This window comes from Ixodes scapularis, unplaced genomic scaffold (genome assembly GCF_016920785.2).
Source record: "Ixodes scapularis isolate PalLabHiFi unplaced genomic scaffold, ASM1692078v2 PGA_scaffold6__148_contigs__length_123643588, whole genome shotgun sequence".
Taxonomy (NCBI): domain Eukaryota; kingdom Metazoa; phylum Arthropoda; class Arachnida; order Ixodida; family Ixodidae; genus Ixodes; species Ixodes scapularis.
The window spans coordinates 26,162,627-26,183,270 of NW_024609881.1; the positions used below are offsets into that span (position 1 = coordinate 26,162,627).

General features: G+C 47.8%; 1 protein-coding gene across 1 annotated transcript in view; it reads left to right on the top strand.

Annotated features, from left to right (window-relative positions):
* Nucleotides 1–1,816: 1,816 nt before the first annotated feature.
* Nucleotides 1,817–20,644, top strand: part of LOC120838950 (multiple inositol polyphosphate phosphatase 1-like) — a 36,011-nt gene continuing 17,183 nt past the window's right edge. Inside the window, exons 1-3 of the mRNA XM_042294719.1 lie at nt 1,817–2,018; nt 6,679–6,813; nt 8,205–8,315. Coding sequence (XP_042150653.1) covers nt 1,817–2,018; nt 6,679–6,813; nt 8,205–8,315 — 448 coding nt within the window. The remainder of the gene's footprint in view (nt 2,019–6,678; nt 6,814–8,204; nt 8,316–20,644) is intronic.

Genomic DNA, 20,644 nt, shown 5'->3' on the forward strand with positions numbered 1-20,644 from the left:
GAGACGAGAAAAACATTATCATAATTTGATATCAAGAAGTTAGGTTGCTTACAAAAAATTATTTACGTACTTGCAAGCAAAAATCTAGCCTCATGTGGGGTCTCCAGGCATTAGTCCCTAGCAACGTCCCTAGCAACGGTCTGTTTGGACCCACACGCCATGTTGTGACGTAGTTACTTACGGGGTCAATATTGAAGATTAAAGCTAGCGTTTTCTTCCAATCTCTTCTTCGCAAACCCTGATGACCTAGTGTGTGTGTGTGTGTGTGTGTGGGGGGGGGGGGGGGGGGGGGGGTCACAGTATTTTGAATGTGGCTCATAGATTGGACCGAAGCAATGCGTGAGCACTCGATTAGGTTCGTGATAATCAACACGTCGACGAGCATTCGGGTAGCGGTCTGTGTCCAATCGCGGCAGTGACAACAATAGCCGAACCCTAACAATTTCTGGAACTCAGTTCGTGGCTCCTGTGCTTTGCCAACCTCAGCGCGTAGATATATGATGAACATTGTCGGACATATAGTCGGCTACAGATCCCGCGGTCGCTTGTTTTGGCTGCGAGTTCAAGGGTTGAACGCTGCTTGTTTTTCTTTATCGCTTTCTGCGACGTTTACTGTGTGGGGATAAAAATCAACGCGTTCCATTGGTCACATATGTTAGGGATTTGTTCTAAGCGGTATTCGCACGAATACCAAAACTGTTGCGCCGCCCCTTGAAGCTTTTGTTTTCATTCATTGAGAAAGATGCATTGTCTATTTGTCGCATGCCTCGTCATCACCACCATCATCATCATCAGTAATATAGTGGTAATGGCGATGACAGTGCCTGGGATATATTATCATGTCAGCTCCTCATAAAGAAAAAGCGTGAATGCACCTTGTTAAAGTCGGCTCTTCGAAGGGGTGTCCCTTCACGTGAACCGCTCTTTATGCGTTCCACAAAGTAAACAACGCAATGAAATGGATCACCCTGTGTTCGGAGCTGTCGTGAGCGCAAGTTAGACCACTGACCTATGGCATCTGTCTTGCTGCCTGTTGGTTCTATACGCCGCTGAACTGATCAATAAACAAACCGACCGTTCAACCAACCTTGCTCTTCGGCCACGCGGTGGGATCACCGACCATCGAATCAGCTGCGAGGAGGAAAAAAAAGGGGGTGTGGCTTCCGTTACGGGGTGTGTCCGCGTCTGTTTCTTCCTAACGCGTTGTGTTCGCGGCCGATCAGTCGAAGCAGCGCAGAAGACGACGGTCGCACTTGCGCGATTGGAAGCGCGCTGGTTACAAGCAAAAACTAGAACATGTAATGGACATAGATTTGCATTTGCAGACTGCGTTACGACCTTTTGGATGGATGGATGGATGTGTGTATGATGCTGAACCCTTTTAGTCGTGCGGCGACTTACGCCACCAAAACTTTCGTTTCAACAATTAACTAATATCCGAACAGAAAAAACAAAAAAGCTTAATTAAGCCTTTTAACGGTATGCTTCTAAACTCGGAATGAATTGAACATGGTAAATGTTTACATATCGCTGCCCAGCAACGAGTATTCATTTATCGTTCTCCACAACGAAAATTTACTATCCTTTGTTATTGTTCTTGCTGATGTTGTTGTAGTTGTTCTTGTTTTGCACCCTTCCTTTACGATTGAGAAGGGTGCGTTAGGAAAAATAAGGGTTCTGAAAGGGTGTTGCAATGGGTGTAAGTTTCTGGAAAAGCATTTTTAGGCCCAAAAGATCTTAATGTGTGTCGTCACAGTCAATTTTTGTTTTAATCTTTTAAAGGTGTTCCAAGGTTCCAACCGGACGCCATTCGAGCATGACCTCCTTCCTGAAGCACCTGTCGCTCCTCGTGCTTCTTTCTCTCTTCCACGTCTCGAGCGCGTGCTACAGTACCAACGGGTCATACAGCACGTGCGAGGAAAAGATCACCGAGCACTACAACCTCTTTGGTACCAAGACCACCTACGAGCATGCCACAGGCCTTTCTAACGGCAGCGCCAACAGTTTCAACGTCGAAGGTATCGACTCTTATGGAATACACATTACTTTCACTTGACGTCATCACTTTACACTGGTGGTCGTTTTACCTGGTCTTGCCGAGAAAAAAAGCTCGGTGCTTCAAAATGTACGCCGCAAAAGGTCCGCGGGGAATTGAATGGCTGTCGAGGTTACGTGACGTAAATTTTTGCACTAAATCTAGCGAAGAAACTGAATTTGTTTATAGGTGACGTGACACCAAGCAACGTCACTAGATTACCTCAGTTGTGGAGCTCCCGCGGAAAGGGGTACCCCCCCCCCCCCCCCCCGCCTCACTCACTTCAATCCGCCTGCCGTCGTTCGACGCGCCATCTAGATTTCCGTTTCATAACTGTGCGTTCCATAGTGCTGGATAGAGCAGAGCTGAAACGCCATCTAGACGCCGTACTTTGAAACGTACGTATCTCATAGAATACACTCCAGTTACCAAAGCAGTCGAGCGACGCCAGGCGAGTCGTGGTGAGTGAAGGGGGGTACTGGGCTCGTGCATGCAGCGTCTATGAGCAGTTCCGTAACTGAGCTAATGTAATAACATTGACACCAAGTCATGTGACGTCATTTTCCTCGCTAAATTTAGCGAGGAAGCAGAATTGATGATGAGGTCACGTGGCGTCAACTTTTTAGCTAAATTCAGCGGGAACGCTGTGAGAGGAGTGGAGCTATGAAGGAGAAGGGGGGGGGGAGGTACAGAAGGGAGGAGGATGAGAGGGTACGCAGGAGGTGGAGGGAAGGGTACGGAGGACGAGGAGGAAAGGAGGAGGGGAGGAGGAGAGGGTGCGGAGGAGGAGCAGGGGCACACTTCCCCTTCCGTACCCTCCTCTCCTCCTCCTGAAGATCTGCGCTCTGATTTCGCATTAGAGAGATTTATAAATGTCTTCCATTTTTTTACGTCATAAAAGTTTGCGAAGGAGAGATTGAAAGAAACCGATTTCTTTTGTTCTTCAAATTACACTGCAACAAATTGGTTTCTTGATCACTGGCATTGCGCGCGAGTACACTCGGGTCCCACTAGTGGCAGTAATCTCGTGCTAAGGGAAAATGTTCCAAGCGAATATCGTTGCACGGCCCTTTTAAAAGGGCCGTGCAATAATGTTGGGTAGGAACTTTTCTCACTTTACACCAGCTAACTGGCACTAGTCAGACCCAAGAATAGTCGAACGCAACGCCACTGACCAAGAAGCGTCTTCGTCGCTGTAGAATTCCAAGGATAAGAGTCCAAGCTTTTCCTTCAGTCTCTCCTTTACAAATTTTAATGACGGAGCTGTGGGGACAATGCCAACTATCCGATCCTCAGGAGTGCGTCATCGAGCTTTGCGATCCTCGCTGTGAGGCTGCTCACACAGTGGACACGAAGTCTGCGTGGGTATTCGATTTTGGCCCGTGAAAATCAATGCCTCGACAGGCATTCGGGTAGTGGCTCGTGCCAAATCTCTGGGACAACGGGTATAGTCGAACCTTAACAATAGCGCGCGCCCTGTGCTTTGCCAACTCCAAGGCGTGCCCAAGCAGCACAGATTTGGTCAGTCATTGGCCAATGGCTGGCAAGGATCCTTTGGCCAGTGGCCAGACAGTGGCCAGCCATTGGCCGATGACTGGCCTTCCTCTGGTCATTGGCCGCTGGCCACTGGCCTTCCTCTGGTCATTGGCCACAGGCCACTGGCCATCCGCCATCGGCCAAACATTGGCCGAAGAATGGCTACTTTATGGCTGTTGGCCAAAATACCATCGCCAGCCATTGGTCAATACCCGGCCAAAATCCGTGCTGCTTGGGTGGCTACCTATGGCTAATTCGGGTGGTCATTTCCCGGCAAAATATTTGCATATCTTTGGCGAGGGCGTTCGCATGGTCAAAAGCTGGCGAGTGCGCGCCGTTCGGGTGGCGCTTCCCAGGCGTGTGCCGGCCATTTACCGGCAAAATGTTTGCCCGAGCTTCGAGAGGCCGGGCAGCTTGTCTGCCAGACTGGATCCGCGATCGTCATTTCCAAATCGGGAAAGGGAACCAAATGAAACAATGGTCGCCGATAGCGGGTTCAAGTAGAAAACCAAGCCATTGAGGCAGACACCCCTCTGTGGTCCGAGAAAAAACATAAAAAACAACGAAGCTAAAGATAAAAATATTTTAAAGGAAGCTTGAGCAGGATCAGTTTGCTATGAAACACAGCGTGTTATTACACCGCTGTTAAAAAAAAAAAAAAAGTGTATTGATAGTGCTGCAGCTCGACACTTGAACGCGCATTACTATTTCAAAGGGCTAAGCCAAATGAAAAGGCTGAGGATTCCAGAAAAAAAGGTAATAACAAGAAAATAGAATATAAACAGCGACACTGGTGAGCCCTCCGGGATCCTTGTAAGATAGCAATAGTTCTCCAGGAATCCAAACAAACATATTAAAATTTGTTTTCCCACATCTCAGAGTCCGAATATATGTCGCTGCTACCTGCTGCCTATTGAATCATAAAATAATCGAAGAAGTTAAAAAAGCTTAGGCACTTCCCAGAAAAACGAAAAGGCCAATTGTCGGCGCTTTGTATTCGGGTGGAGAGGGTTTTCCGCTGGATCTAGCGGGGAAATTTTTCCGCTAGATCTAACCGGTAAATTTTTCCGCTAGATTTAGCGGGGAAATTTTTCCGCTAAAGCGTGAAAATTCTTCCGCTAGATCTAGCGGGGAAATTTACCCATAATACACCGCGCGGTTACGCCGACGCCCACGCCGCTCAAGCCGGAAACGGGCGCCAAAGATCTGCGCTCTAAAACATTGGCAGGATGGCAGCATATAATTTGGCTCCGTATCACGTGGCCGCTTTTTCTGGCTGCGAGTTGAGGGAGTAAAGGGTGTTCGTTTTTCTCAATTTTTTCTGCGACTGGTACTCCGTACAGAAAAAAAAAAGAAGCAATGTGTGATTAATAGGTTATAAATGTCAGGGAATAATTCTATTAGGCAATAATTGAATGTAGCAAAATTGCGGCATCGCCCCTTTACGGAACACGACGAGAACGAAGTTAAAAAATTATGTAACTTAACTTTTTTTTTTCACACAATACTTGAGGACTGGTACAGCCATGTCTATCGGTTTGTTGATCCAAATTTGATGCAAACTAGCGACCTTAAAAACCATTGCTGGAGTCATTTGTAACTGAGGTGTCTGCCCCTGTGCTTCGCACAAGTGGGGGCAGCCATTGTTTTTGTGTCCTGAGGGTGTCTCTGGTCCAGATATTTATCGAAATCTTTGTGCGCACTACGATGGAAGTGTTTTGTCGCGAAGAAGTCCGAATACAAAACTTCAAAGAAGGACGCACAAGTCTCAGCCGTAGAGGAGTCGCTCACCCGTCCGCGTCCGCGACTGTCGACGACGGCATTGAGTATATGCACGTGAAGTGAGTCTGTCAGATAGTCGAGCGACACTGGATGATGTGGCAAATCATTCGCAAATCATCCAAGGTTTTGCCTATGCAGAAGGTTTTGACTAAAATAAATTCTACGACCAGAGTGCGGATTTTTTTTTCCAGCTGTTAAGGCCTAGTTTCCCCTGTATCGTGTCCGTCAGCAAATAAATGATGACACGAAACTCTGGACAGCTACCAATATCTATGAGCGACGGCGGTCTGTGTGGCAGCCGTCGCTCATATAACCATTCCAGCCTTTCCACTCTGGCTTGCCAACTTGAGGCGGGCCACAACTTCATTCCCAGCATAGTGGAGCTTCGCTGGACTTACCTCTTCACCAGAGGGGAAAGGCTGAAAGTATATATATATATATATATATATATATATATATATATATATATATATATATATATATATATATATCTCTTTTGCGGAAAGGGAGACGTCGCGCATGCGTATACAGTGACTCGGCATTTTTCGCACTTTGAAAGCGAGTCTTCCGGGCATCCAGTATACGCATATCTGTCAACTGCTCGATAAGTGCACAATGGCTTCTGCTTAATATTGATTGGACTACATTCGTTGTCACATTAAGAGAAGAGAACAAAAAAGTCGTTTTGCGTAATATTCGTGCGCTGCGCAAAGTAGTTATTACGATATTTTGTTGTCAAAGAAAGCAGATAATTTTGTCTTTTGATACATGGACATCTTGTTGAAATAACATAAAGCTAATCTAAGATGCAGCTACATATATTTTAATTTGACACAAGGAAGGTGAGATTGGTAACGTTCTGCGAGGGTGCGGAGTTTTTTTACTGCAGTTATTGAGGTGAATACGAGTAGGACATAATAAAGGCGGAAAAGGAAAACAATGAACACGGCTCACCGATGTGACGTCAAAGAAGCCTTTATGGCGAAAGCATAAGTAATATACGTGACTCGGTCCACGCAGTCGTGATCGAGGTGAGCTTTTGGTGACTCGGGCGGCAGCTTTCGACACTTCTGAAAAGTTTATTTTATTCTCCTTCGTACCAGGTCAACTATCGTCGTGATTTTAACTCGCTGACTGCAGTGCAGTGCAATCCGCTTATAACGATAATGGGAAAACCCGACAATTCAATCGGTGTAACTCGACTATTGTTGTATCTGGACTAGGTTTCTAATCTTGAATCTCTAGAAACTGATTGTTATAAGCGGTACATCGCTATAAGAGGATCGCGCTGTATATGTCATTTTGACGGGTCCTCTCAACGTCAGGATGCACACCTCTCCTGCTGATGCTGTTCATGAGACACACGACCCGCTACCCGAACGTCAAGGACATGAAGAAATTTGAGGGCAGGATCACCGAACTTCGAGATCAGATGCTGGAAGCGGAAAGAAACAATTGCTGTGAGTAATATCTCTCGTGATGTTGGCACAGCGCAAACCTGCCCCGACTTCGGGGAAATCGTGATGCCGAGGCTCTCAGAAGTTCCTTGGCGGACTTCGCCGCCACGTTTTAAGACACAGATGACTGGTCTTTTTTTTTTTTCGGTTCCGTATGATGCCTGGAATTTTTCGGTCCTGTATACGGTGCCTCCGATTGGTCTGCCTAACGCTTCCTCAAATGTAGTCCCTCGATTTCCTCCCGCGACCTCAAAGAGCGTCATGTTGTTGCCTGTCGCGATCCTGGTGGTGGCGAAGCAACGGAGGTTGATACGGCAGACGGCTATTCTGCTGCAAGTCACTCACCAGTTCGACAGTCCTCAGAAACTCCTGCAGCCGGAAGTCTGGTGGCTGCCTCGCGTTCGCGCGTACTTTTTGCCAGAATTTCTACGACCAACCGCCAGGAGCGCGTCAATCGACCACATGACACGCGCCGGCCCCTGCGACGTCATTTGTTGACGACTTCGGATGCATGGGAGCTACTTGGCGCTAAACACACCAGTCGAAGACGCGTTCCAGGCGCCGTATGGTATCCGTGGTGAAAGTGGCAGACGCGTTGAGATTGCAGGACCGTTGGAGCGTGATGCCGATCGTCTTTTTCTTTGTTTGAACTGATTAAAGAAAGACCATCGCTTGGCATTCCAAGTGCATCATGGGACAGTATGGATTTGGGACCGTCTGAGTGTATATGGTCTCATGTGACGTGATAGACAAGCGTCTCCCATGGAGCTCCTGAGACACCTCGTCTGCATCGCCTGTGCTGCCTCGTAGTCCCTGTTTCGCGAGCGAAAAAAAAACAATTTGCCATGCTTAACCTGATGGTGCACAAAATAAGAAGAGGTGAGACAAAAAGATGACACACGTAAAGAAATATATATTTGCAAAAAGGAAGGTTTTCACATAAAAGAAAACAAGATAGATAGTCACTCGCGTCGCCGGGATGGTGGAGTTGGCAATCGCCTGCTGACTCCCTCTGACTCTTGGCCTTCGGCCAAGAGCAAGATGGCTTTGTCCGGGATAGTTTTGTGGGCCGGGACGGAAGCTTGCCGGGTACTGGATAGTGGCAGCGTTCTCGTCTCGGAGCAGAGACGAAGTCGACCGTCTTCTCTCAAAAAGAACCCCTCGCGCACCCACCCCCCGCCGGCCCTCGGGTCATCTTTTTTTTTTTTTTTTTCTAGCTTCCCCAATGCATATTTTTCTCGCCTCTTTTTGATTCACAACCATGACACCATAATCTGAAAATACGCGAGGAAGCCACCGAAAGTGTCAATTAAAAACCGAACACTGAAATAGGAAACAAAACAGAATCGGTGTTGGGTTCACGACGGAAGGTACGTCTGGTCCTTCTCTGGCAGCCATGTTGTGCCAGACGCACCTGCGCCAGCTGAGAGCCTGGCGATTCAAGTGGAGCACCAAGGACGAGAACGCGGTCACGCTGTCCGGATTGAGGGACACCAAACTCATAGGCAAGTGCCATGCTTACGTAAACACCCACCTAATCTACCAAGCACTTGCTTGCGAAGAATAAAGCGCACCAAAAGACTGCCCGTAGAGATGCCGTGAAACCTATAGTGTGATGGGACGTAGGACGACACAATGAAAGGTAATGAGAATGCTGATTCTAACAATCAATCGCGAATCCCGTTAGAATTTATATACATGCACTTTGCAACTTTTTAGATACACGTATCCCGTTCATTGAATGACCAAATCCCATCGATAATGTATTACGGGCAGAGTGAGAGCATTAAGATATACAGGAAATCAAAGAAAGTGTTGCTTGGCCAGTGGCCGAGTATGTCAACTTTGTGTATGAAGGGCATGAAGATTTTCTATATGTATTAATTTTACCCTCAGTACCCGAAGCTTTACAAAAGAAAACGAAACGTCTTCCTTTAAAAATTATCTAAAATATTTCTGATTCATTACGAAGCTATGGTTGAATGTGTAGAAAGGCAGGCAAGGTGACGAACTAAGTTCATAATGAAAACATGATAGCTAAACATATAAATTCCCGCTCATTCTCAATCCGTGCAAGCGTGTCTGCATAGCCTTTCACTAAAGAAGAAGAAAGAAAGAAGCGTGCGTGGCCTATAGGTTGTATTCGTGAAGCGGTGCATGCTGGGACCAGCGCCATCTTGCCGTCCTCGAGAGCAGACAGCCGCGCGCGCACTCCCGTAGCGCCCAGCGACAGGTGACGGACGCGTTACGCACGCACCGTTGCAGTGCGACGTATTTATGGTGTTTGCTCGCACGCTAACGTGAAGATGTCTTCTTCAAGTGGTTGTCCACCGCTGGGTTTATACGGCCTAAGTTTAAGCGGACGGGAACGCACACGTTACGAGGAAAAGGTTAAAATGTGCGGCGCGGATCCGTTCGCGCTGCCGCCGATGGACCTAGTCTCTGGACAGGCAGGAAAAAGCATGTGAAAGATGTCCCTACCTTGACTGGGGGCGGTCCGTTTTTGATGCCGACGACGACTCAGCCGTACGTAGCGACCCGAGTGCGGGCCGTCGAGCGTGGATGCATAACCCAAATGTTGGCTAGGTGCCCAGTCAGGGTTGCAGTCGTCAAAAAGATCGGCCGCTGCCCCTGCACAATGTAAAGAATCGATCAAAAGACGTCTAAAGGGGAGAACACGGAACAGCTGTCCGATTTTCCGCCGGAGCAGTGGCACCCCTTAAAGATTGCTGCAAGGCAAAAATAAAAACAGAAAATCGTGCTCATGAATGTAAAATAGTTATCTAAATCCTGTTTCTCCCGCTCCTGCGACAGAAAGCTCGCATTCGAGTGTTTTTAAGATCCTTTAGAATGACTGAACCAACTAACTTCGATCGAACTTGCGCTGCAAGTAGGCCTAGCCCACTGATTCGAAAAGCTCCAGGAAGTTAATGTCAGAGAAAAACAAACTATGCCGACACTCACCCGAGACGAAGTGGCGTGAGCACACCTTGTACTTGTCGAGGTCAGCGTCCAGGTCTTTTCTGTTGATGCGTTTCAACCATTCTCGCTGTCTCCTCGCGGACAGTGTTCGCGTCGTGTCGCATTCACGAGTCCGTACCTTCGGTATTTTAAAGAACCGAGCGTCTGCGACCTTGCACTCTTTCTTCTTCTTTGACGATTGCGTCTTGTTGTGGCAACCTACCACCACACACGACACCATACCCGAGGCAGAAAGCGCGGCTGCGGCTTCGCCTGAAGTTTGAAAAGGTAGGATGCGGTTGTCCGTACGCGACTGTGCGACTGTCTGCTCCCGAGGACGGCAAGATGGCGCTGGTCCCAGCATGCACCGCTTCACGAATACAACCTATAATCATCAGTAAGACAAGGGTGTCCAATGTCGCCTCTGCTTTTTGCGTTATATTTACAACCTCTACGTAAAACAATTATGGCCGACGCGAACATTCAGGGCGTGAATTTCGGCACCGGTCCAACTAAAATACTCGACTATGCTGATGATGTTGCGATTGCATGTTCGTCTAAGTGAGAACTGGAGCTTGCAGTAAAACATTTATCGGATTTCTCCAACACATCAGGGACAGCCATGAATATGTCAAAATCGACTGTGTCTTCGCTGGGCCCATGGATCACAAAACCCGAGAGGTATTTGGGCATGAATTGGTCGTGTTTAGTCTCTAAATATGTCGGAATTAAACTCGAAACTTCATCACTCAGCAGCGGCTGAGAAGGCATTCATTTGAACAAGGTACGCGAAAAAATTAGTGATTTGCACGGAAGGTATTTCTCGTTCTTTAATAGGTCCTCCGTTTGTAACTCTGTATTTTTTTTCAAGTGTATGGTATGTGGCACAGGTTGTGCCGTCCCGTCAAGTAGATGTCCACAAGTTTCACAGCATTTGTGCAACGTTTATCTGGCAATCTTTGTTTGAACGGATCCATAGGACTAATTTGTTTCTTAGCCTTTCCAAAGGAGGTATGGGGCTTGTTAACTTAGAACTAAAGATAAAAGTAATCGGTTTCTATTTTTCCGCGACCAAATAAACCCGGTTCTGGCCAGATCCTTAAAGTGGCTAAGGGGCCGGAACCTCTCGGCCTGGCAAGTGAGTACAGAGGAAGCCTCCAGAAGGGCTCCCGTACTTAGGTTTTACAAAGAGATGAAAGACGCTATTTATTTTCTTTTCAATCACGTTTTTCGTGGGACAACCTAACCCAGGCGGATAGGAAAATGCTGAATTGGGACACTATTTACCTGGTAATACCGCCACCAATGTATCGCTCTCTGCCGGAAAGCCTAGAAGGGTCTACATTGTTTAAAAAACTGCGTAAAGAACCGCTAAAAACATGCATAAAAGATTTCTTCCTAAAATTTCATGCAGAAGTGTTGCCTGTACAGACGTGGCTCCAAAACAAAGGGTTCCTTTTAGCGGGGTCAGCCAACTGTGCTCTATGTCCTTTTCAGGAGAGTTTGCACCATGTATTCATGTGCTGCACAAATGCTGAAATATTTTTGTCGAAACTACGTCATGCTTTTAACCTTGATGAAGCCCAGCCGGATCGGGGCACTCTAAAAAAAATTTCATGTTTCAGCTGATGAAAACGAAAAGTGCGTAGAAGTGTTATTTCTGCTCGGGATGCATGCGATTTGGAGATCCCATACGGATCACACGCTGGTTGTAGAAAAGGGCAAGCCGGCCTGGAGCCATTTTGTTGAAGGCTTTTCCTACACTAGTAGCCTGTTAGAGCAAACAGACATGACCGGCTTCTAGCAGCGGTTCGTTATGCAAGAACGCTTTAAAAAAAAAACATGGCGAAAAGAGACAAGTGCATAAATATGCATTGTATAATGCACACCTGATCCCATGGAAATTCGATTGGGTATATTTTTCTGTTCTTCGACAACGGCCAAGAAGGTCAGCTTTTAACTCTGTAAATAAAAACATAAAAAAGCGTGCGTGGCGTATCTAGTAGCGTGTCTGGCACGCTACCGAAAGGTCGTAGGTTCGAATTCACCTAAAATTCTTTAATCTTTTTCTTTAAGGCAAAAAAATTACTTTACTTTATAAAGTGAGACATGTGGCGACCTTTAATTTGCATTGCCTGCCATGTTTTAAGCGCTTTCATTCCACGCGTGACGTCACGTTTCACATGAGCATCATGGGCTGTTTGCAATTCCCGCGTGTTCATGTGGCTGTGGCGTCATGACTCTTTCAACCAATCCTGAATTTTATCCGTCACAACGCCACCGACGCCGACGCCGGCTTTTCTGTGACACGAGCTCCTTAACGCTGTCACGTTTAAAACCCGAAACTGGGGGAAAAAAAGAAACGGACATGCACTCGCACCGTTATATACTTTGTTACAGAGTACACACTGATATGTTTTGCTTTAGCTCAGTTCTAACATCGTTGAGCCAATCACAAACGGAAAAGACTTACTAGTGACTTGCGCTTTTGACGCCGCTTGTATGGTCCCTCGTCTCCAGCGATCGTTGCTCGCCCTCTCGCGGCGGAAACGGAAAGCGCTCTAGTGAGGGTCCCCCGGTTTTCCTGCTCAGCGGGCACGGCGGAACTGCTCGCGATCATGGCTCGCGAGATGTCATTTCCTGTTGCAAACAACATTCTTCACTGCCCCAATGGAACGATGCAGCCGGTATTGGGGTGTTACCTTGCTATCTGAGGGTCATTGCGTGCCAAAAAAGACGCGGCAATTATTATTTTCATGTCTGGGATATGTATGAAACAAAATTAATGTGAATAAAGAAGCCTCTGAAATCCATGAAAAATATTTTTGCGGAATAAATTAATTTTATTTTTTCTGATTTCATGCTCTAAATTTCTAGAATTTGCATAAAACCCTTGTAGTTAAGAAAAACAAGGTGAAAACACATTCGGGTACCACACAAATTTAGGTGGGCGCCTAATTACCGAATAATATGCCCTATCTTACAGTAAAAGACAAACATTGAAGGACGCCATTTTGAGTTTAAACAGGAGATCCAACAAAAAGAGGCTTTATGAGATTTATCTATTTTTGTTAGTCAACTTGGTGTTGTTTGTCAGCTAAAAAAATACTTTTTTGGTTAGTTCTTATAAAACTATTAATTTAATTTACCGTGTTAAATGTTTAAAGCCTCGTTTTGTTGCATACTAATTAAATGAAAAATTTTCTAGTTTATGCTCATTGAAAGTCAGAAAAAGCAATGTGAGCATCAGTGCCCGCAACTTTCGAAAAAGCCGAAAATGCAATCCCCCTCATCTATTCAATATGTCATAAAGTTAGGAAACTACTTTTTGTTTTTGCTAAGAAATTAGTTTTTAAAGAAGAGCCTTTCCGACTATGCCTCCAGACGCCCGGCTCGTAGGGCGACGCACGCCGACGTTCGCCAGCGAAGCATCATCAATGAGACGCTGCCGCAAGGTCTTCAAGACTCTCCTGAAAACACGTTGTAATCAGTTGAAGTTGACGTTATCCTGAAATCCACGCATCCATATCCTCTTTACCTTACGTCATGATACTGGCGTCTTAATTTCATAATACTGCACAGGTAACTCCAGCCGACGAGGGCAGGCCTTCATCGTCTGCTTCCCGAGTTTGGGAATACGTACTGCGCGTCGGCTTCGTCTGTCGTATGTCCAGATGTAAGAACAACTCAGACCGGATTGCTCTTCACCGATGCAAAATGATAACAGTAAGGTCGCGTTCCCATTGAGCTTAAATGTATTTTTATAGAACTAAGATTTATTGAAGTTCGTTGGTGCATCCACCAAGGACGCACTGCCGAGACAGCGGCAACGTTATGCAGACGACTACGTCACCCTTCTAAGAGTCACTGTGGGCAGGGCTTGTGGAAATCATTTTTGCGCGCAATTTTTAAATTGGAAGTAAAAACGCGAAAACTGATCGATGAATATCTAACCATTACCATTTCGCAAATTCTGTGTATTGGTCGAGCCTGTGATAGTAGTTGGCGTCAATACTGGAATTAAAACATCCTCTCTGTCCGATCCTGTGCGGCTAGAAAAATTGTGCATTTATATAGTAGTGCCATTCTTTCCGGGGTTCGGAGGCGGAGCTTCTCCTACAAATGTGTTACAACAAGGGATGTCCCGAGTTTTCGATGAACCGGATTTTTTCATCGCACCTCAAAGTTAGACTGGTTCGACGGACTTTCGACCTTTAAACCAGATTCTACAAGGTTAGACTTGGTGGGCAGTGTGGTTAAACTTTGATAAAAGCATGTCTAGGTTTAGAGAAAGTTTTTACGAGATAGGTTGTGTTATTTCATAAATAGCAACACTCAACGGAACATATTTATAATAACTTAGAAAGTTAAAAGCATAATTGAATATTGCTATATTACCGAAAGAACCAAACGTTTTTCCCTTGCAAAAAGTAGAACGTTTGACTAGATCATTTGGTCATCACCATCCAATACAAAGTCAACTGAGCCAGCCCTTTGCGCTTGCGAATAACAGTCGAACCCTATTCGAAAATTTTTCAAACTTTGTAATAGAAGTTTTAAAAAGTCGACCTGGTCGAACTCGAACTCCAACCGGCTCGTGACATCCCTAGTTGCCGCGCCATATGGCACTAAATGGGAACTCTCCTGATCTTTTTAGAAGTGGCTTTCGGGAGCCAGCGATCGAGATTATTGTTTCACAACTTCATAAGTGAAAGAGTCGGGTAGCAATCTGTGCACCGCAATAAATTGTAAGAACAATGCAGGGAAAAAAATTTTCCCTTGTTTTCCAAGGAAAAAAAATACGCAACCCGGCAGCAGTGGAGGCCAGCCACGTCAAGGTGCTTTGCGCGAACCGCGTGCCAAAGGAACTAGTGTCAGGTGAAACAACCATACTTATGCTCGGAATACTTTGTAGCCACGTGCTGCGAGTTGAGCATCCTTTTTGCAGCTAGAACCGCTTCAAGATCGGCAAGCGCTGACTCAAACCGTCTCTGGGGAAGTTCTTGCGGAAGAGCTGTTTGCCTTCGCAACAAGGACGAGACAGAAGATTTCTGATATACATTTTAGATATTCGGTTCAAACCAAACTAGAAAAAAAAGAGAAAATAAAAAACGAACTTCATCAAATAAAAAAAAATGTAGAAAGAATAGTCACCCCTGATGGTATTACAAGACTCGTGGGTAAATTAAATCGCAGTCATTGTTCGCGTACAAGCGGAGTAGGGCAGGGGAAGGCACTTCACCTGTTAGTGTATGGCGTGGTCAGCGATGGCAGGAATGTGCAGTTGAAGGTCGTCGAGCACGCAGCTTCCTTCTTCCTCGTGGCAGCCGTCTTCTGCTTTGAGGTGCCAAGGGTTCGTCGATTACGAACCGCCCTCGCGCCTCGGGATTCCGCGGAGTCTGTCCAGGCTAAATAACGGCTCCAAGAAGGTCTGCTCTTGCCTGTACCTTGACCTTCCACACCTCTTCTTGCTTTTTTCTTCTTCTCCTGCAGCCCCTTTTCCTTTTTCTGTTCACAGCGTTCTTTGCTTGTTTTCGCTAGTCTATTATATGCAGTTCATCACACCGTCTGTGACCACTACAACATCCGTCCAAAGAGCAGCGCTAATAATATAAAAAAATGGTACACATTCAAGCACTACAGTCGACATTTGGCGCAGTCACAAATGTTGCTCACAATTCCTTCAGTGTTCTTGCTTCTTTTTGTTTATATAAACATTTCATCCATTTTTTGCTATTGAATCTAGCTCGGGCTACGCTCAGAGTTCCACTCACACGGCTCATCTGTTGAAGATGAGAAGTGAAGCGTCTAAACAAAGTTCTAGTGTAAGTTTAGACATGAATTTCTACACATTGCACTTCGTGTCTGGTATTACAGAGATTAATGAAGCAGGTGTTGAGCTCCATTATTGTAGGATAGAGCCGTTGCCTGGTTTGTCAAATGGTTGGCTTGCAATATTCTCTCGCAGAAGAGAGGGTAAAAATGTCTTTATTTGATTCTATTACGGAGAAATGCTATATGTGGCTGAAAAAATCTTAAAACCATGAAAATATTAATGTCGGTGAGGGGAACACTGTATATTTACAGCTGATGGAAACTGAGCAAAACCAAAACCTAATTTAAAAGAAAAAAGAAACGTATATAGAATTAACTCCTCCTCATCCGCACTCATGGATGAGTGCTTGACCACGTTGCATTCTATTCCAACAGTAAAAAATAGAAATATGGGTACAACTCTTACACTGAGCAACTATTTTTCACTTATTTTGAACAAAATATTTTTATGATTCACTTCTGTACATTACGCACTGTTGTATCTTCAATCAAATGTTTTTTTATTTAAATATAACTAGTGTATTTGTGTATCATATACGGTATTCATTGCAGCTTGATGTTTGGCCTGGTGGTTGTAGAGTTCTTTTATTGTCAATATAGCACGATCTTCATGACCAGTAACCTGCCATCTGGCCTACACCACTACGGTTCATTTCATTGTATAGACGCTTTGCAGCAGCTGTGCATGGGCGCCGCCATAACTGACCTTCAGTTTTTGTTTCTTCTTATTACGTTTACTTCACTACATTATTACCATAGCAGGCTAGGTCATTGCCATCTTAGATTTTATTTTGTCTTTCTCCCCAGCATTGGCTTTTGTGGAGGCTCGTCCTCACCAATTTCAGTGGCTCGGTATCTCGGTAAAACAAGAGAAGGTCAGCAATGGTGGCTGTATTCTGGCGCGTGTGTAAAGCGTCTATACATTTCATCGTTTACGAAAAACACAGTCTACATGTTCTAGGCCACAGACCAGCACGCGCATGTTCACCACTTCGAAAGGCGAGCAAAGTGGGCGCCCGACTCACAAACGCTGAAAATGGCCCCGACCAGAAGCGCTTTTCTGGAATAATCTATAGAAGTTTTGCAGCAGCTGTGCTGCCTGTGCATGGGCGCCGTTTTTGGCTTCAGGCTTCAGTTTTTGGATTTGAGCCTCAACTTCGAAGGTGACCACATGTTTGTTGGAAATATGAGCCGCGAACTAAGAAAGGGGTTCTGCCCTTCAATTCTGCGCAATCCAAACTCGTTAAAAGGGGAACAGCATCGTGCCTAATGAGAGCCTCCCTTGCAAAATCATGCCACCATGTCGCGGATGAAAGCTTCCTCACGCAGGTGAATCGTCTAAAACGAGGAGGGTACCCCGATCGCTTCTTGGTGGAAGTAGCGGATAACCTTGTTTCCAAGATGAAAAGAAAAGATGACGATCATATTCCTTCCAGACAACTAACAAGACCGGCGGTGATTCCTTATATTCATAACCTTTCGCACAATCTAAAAAAAGTGGCGGCTCATTTTGAAGTGTCAGTGGTGTTTTCAGCGCCGCATAAGCTGTCTCACTTGTGTTCAAAAATAAACAACAAAAAGGGAGAGGGTAAGGTGTGTCAAAAGAAACACGCTAATCAATACGTGGAGTGTGCAACGTCAGTGGTGTATAACATACCATTGAGTTGCGGGAAATCGTATGTCGGCCAAACGGGGCGTTGCATAAATGAAAGGGCCAGAGAACATGCCTGGTCAGTCAAACAGTCCCCGTCGGGCAATCTTGCGGTGCATTGTGATAGGTGCCCATGTAGCCCGGAATTGGAAAAAACAACAGTTCTGGGCAGATACGAAAACAAAACAGCGCGAGAAATACACGAGGCATTCCGCATAAGAGAGCAAGGGGTGAGTCTGTGTATTAGTGCGCCGTCACTGCACTTAACTGATAAAGAGTTTTTCTTTTTGAGCCAACACCCTGATACACGGTATTAATAGTCAATGTTGTTTTCAATAAACCTTCAGTTGTGAGTGCGCTTCGTCTCTGTCCCCTTCTTGGTCTTTGTTTATTCGGCGCTTTCCATTCAATGATGTACCAACTAGCCCATTTATCTATTTTACTACTCGTGGCACCATCGGGGGCCTGCTTGGCAAACTTACCTGGGCTCCTTTCAAGGACCCAGCACAAATTGGACTCTAAAAAGGGGCCGAACTGAACGGCGACGTGTGCCCCACCTGGGCAGTTTACGAAGGTCCCACGTTGGTTTCGCAAGTTGCGCCCAAGTGGGGCCCTCTTGGCAAGCCCCAGGGAGCCACAAAGGCCTACTTGGGCAGCCAACCTGGGCTCTTTTCAAGAGACCTAGCCCAAATTGGACTCTGAAAGGGGGCCGGACCGAACGCCGACGTGTGTCCCACCTGGGCGGTCTACGAAGGTTCCACGTTGGCTTTGCAAGTTGCGCCGAAGTGGGCCCTCTTGGCAAGCCCCAGGGGACCCACAAAGGGCCTACTTGGGCAGCCTACCCGGGCCCCCTTCCAAGGGACCTAGCACAAATTGGACTCTAAAAAGGGGCCGAACTGAACGGCGACGTGTGCCCCACCTGGGCAGTTTACGAAGGTCCCACGTTGGTTTCGCAAGTTGCGCCCAAGTGGGGCCCTCTTGGCAAGCCCCAGGGAGCCACAAAGGCCTACTTGGGCAGCCAACCTGGGCTCTTTTCAAGAGACCTAGCCCAAATTGGACTCTGAAAGGGGGCCGGACCGAACGCCGACGTGTGTCCCACCTGGGCGGTCTACGAAGGTTCCACGTTGGCTTTGCAAGTTGCGCCGAAGTGGGCCCTCTTGGCAAGCCCCAGGGGACCCACAAAGGGCCTACTTGGGCAGCCTACCCGGGCCCCCTTCCAAGGGACCTAGCACAAATTGGACTCTAAAAAGGGGGCCGGACCGAACGCCGACGTGTGTCACCTGGGCAGTCTATGGGGGTCCCACGTTGGTTTTGCAAATTGCGCCCAAGTGGGGCCCTCTTGGCAAGCCCCAGGGGACCCACAAAGGGCCTACTTGGGCAGCCCACCTGGCCTCCTTTCAAAGGACCTAGCACAAATTGGACTCTGAAAGGGGGCCGGACCGAACGCCGACGTGTGTCCCACCTGGGCAGTTTACGAATGTCCCACGTTGGTTTCGCAAGTTGCGCCCAAGTGGGGCCCTCTTGGCAAGCCCCAGGGAGCCACAAAGGCCTACTTGGGCAGCCAACCTGGGCTCTTTTCAAGAGACCTAGCCCAAATTGGACTCTGAAAGGGGGCCGGACCGAACGCCGACGTGTGTCCCACCTGGGCGGTCTACGAAGGTTCCACGTTGGCTTTGCAAGTTGCGCCGAAGTGGGCCCTCTTGGCAAGCCCCAGGGGACCCACAAAGGGCCTACTTGGGCAGCCTACCCGGGCCCCCTTCCAAGGGACCTAGCACAAATTGGACTCTAAAAAGGGGGCCGGACCGAACGCCGACGTGTGTCACCTGGGCAGTCTATGGGGGTCCCACGTTGGTTTTGCAAATTGCGCCCAAGTGGGGCCCTCTTGGCAAGCCCCAGGGGACCCACAAAGGGCCTACTTGGGCAGCCCACCTGGCCTCCTTTCAAAGGACCTAGCACAAATTGGACTCTGAAAGGGGGCCGAACTGAACGGCGACGTGTGCCCCACCTGGGCAGTTTACGAATGTCCCACGTTGGTTTCGCAAGTTGCGCCCAAGTGGGGCCCTCTTGGCAAGCCCCAGGGAGCCACAAAGGCCTACTTGGGCAGCCAACCTGGGCTCTTTTCAAGAGACCTAGCCCAAATTGGACTCTGAAAGGGGGCCGGACCGAACGCCGACGTGTGTCCCACCTGGGCGGTCTACGAAGGTTCCACGTTGGCTTTGCAAGTTGCGCCGAAGTGGGCCCTCTTGGCAAGCCCCAGGGGACCCACAAAGGGCCTACTTGGGCAGCCTACCCGGGCCCCCTTCCAAGGGACCTAGCACAAATTGGACTCTAAAAAGGGGGCCGGACCGAACGCCGACGTGTGTCACCTGGGCAGTCTATGGGGGTCCCACGTTGGTTTTGCAAATTGCGCCCAAGTGGGGCCCTCTTGGCAAGCCCCAGGGGACCCACAAAGGGCCTACTTGGGCAGCCCACCTGGCCTCCTTTCAAAGGACCTAGCACAAATTGGACTCTGAAAGGGGGCCGGACCGAACGCCGACGTGTGTCCCACCTGGGCAGTTTACGAATGTCCCACGTTGGTTTCGCAAGTTGCGCCCAAGTGGGGCCCTCTTGGCAAGCCCCAGGGGACCGACAAAGGGCCTACTTAGGCAGCCCACCCGGGCCCCCTTCCAAGGGACCTAGCACAAATTGGACTGTGAAAAGGGGGCCGGACCGAACGCCGACGTGTGTCACCTGGGCAGTCTATGGGGGTCCCACGTTGGTTTTGCAAATTGCGCCCAAGTGGGGCCCTCTTGGCAAGCCCCAGGGGACCCACAAAGGGCCTACTTGGGCAGCCCACCCGGCCTCCTTTCAAAGGACCTAGCACAAATTGGACTCTGAAAGGGGGCCGGACCGAACGCCGACGTGTGTCCCACCTGGGCAGTTTACGAAGGTCCCCTCTTGGCAAGCCCCAGGGGACCCACAAAGGGCCTACTTGGGCAGCCCACCCGGGCCCCCTTCCAAGGGACCTAGCACAAATTGGACTCTGAAAAGGGGGCCAGACCGAACGCCGACTTGTGTCACCTGGGGAGCCTATGGGGGTCGAACGTTGGTTTTGCAAGTTGCGCCCAAGTGTGGCCCTCTTGGCAAGCCCCAGGGGACCTACAAAGGGCCTACTCGGGCAGCCCACATAGACTCTCCACGTGGGGCCCAAAGGGGTTCTCGGAGGCAGCCCATGTGAGGTCGCCCGAGGAAGCTCATTTTGCTCGGGGTCGCTTCTTATTTTCCATACGGTGTGATGTACTGCAGTGCATATCAAATTGCGCATGCCCCATTTTCCCCGTGGGCCCTACTAGAAATATTGCCATTTTCATAGATCAATAAAATGCCGTACTAAATTGGGCATTTCAA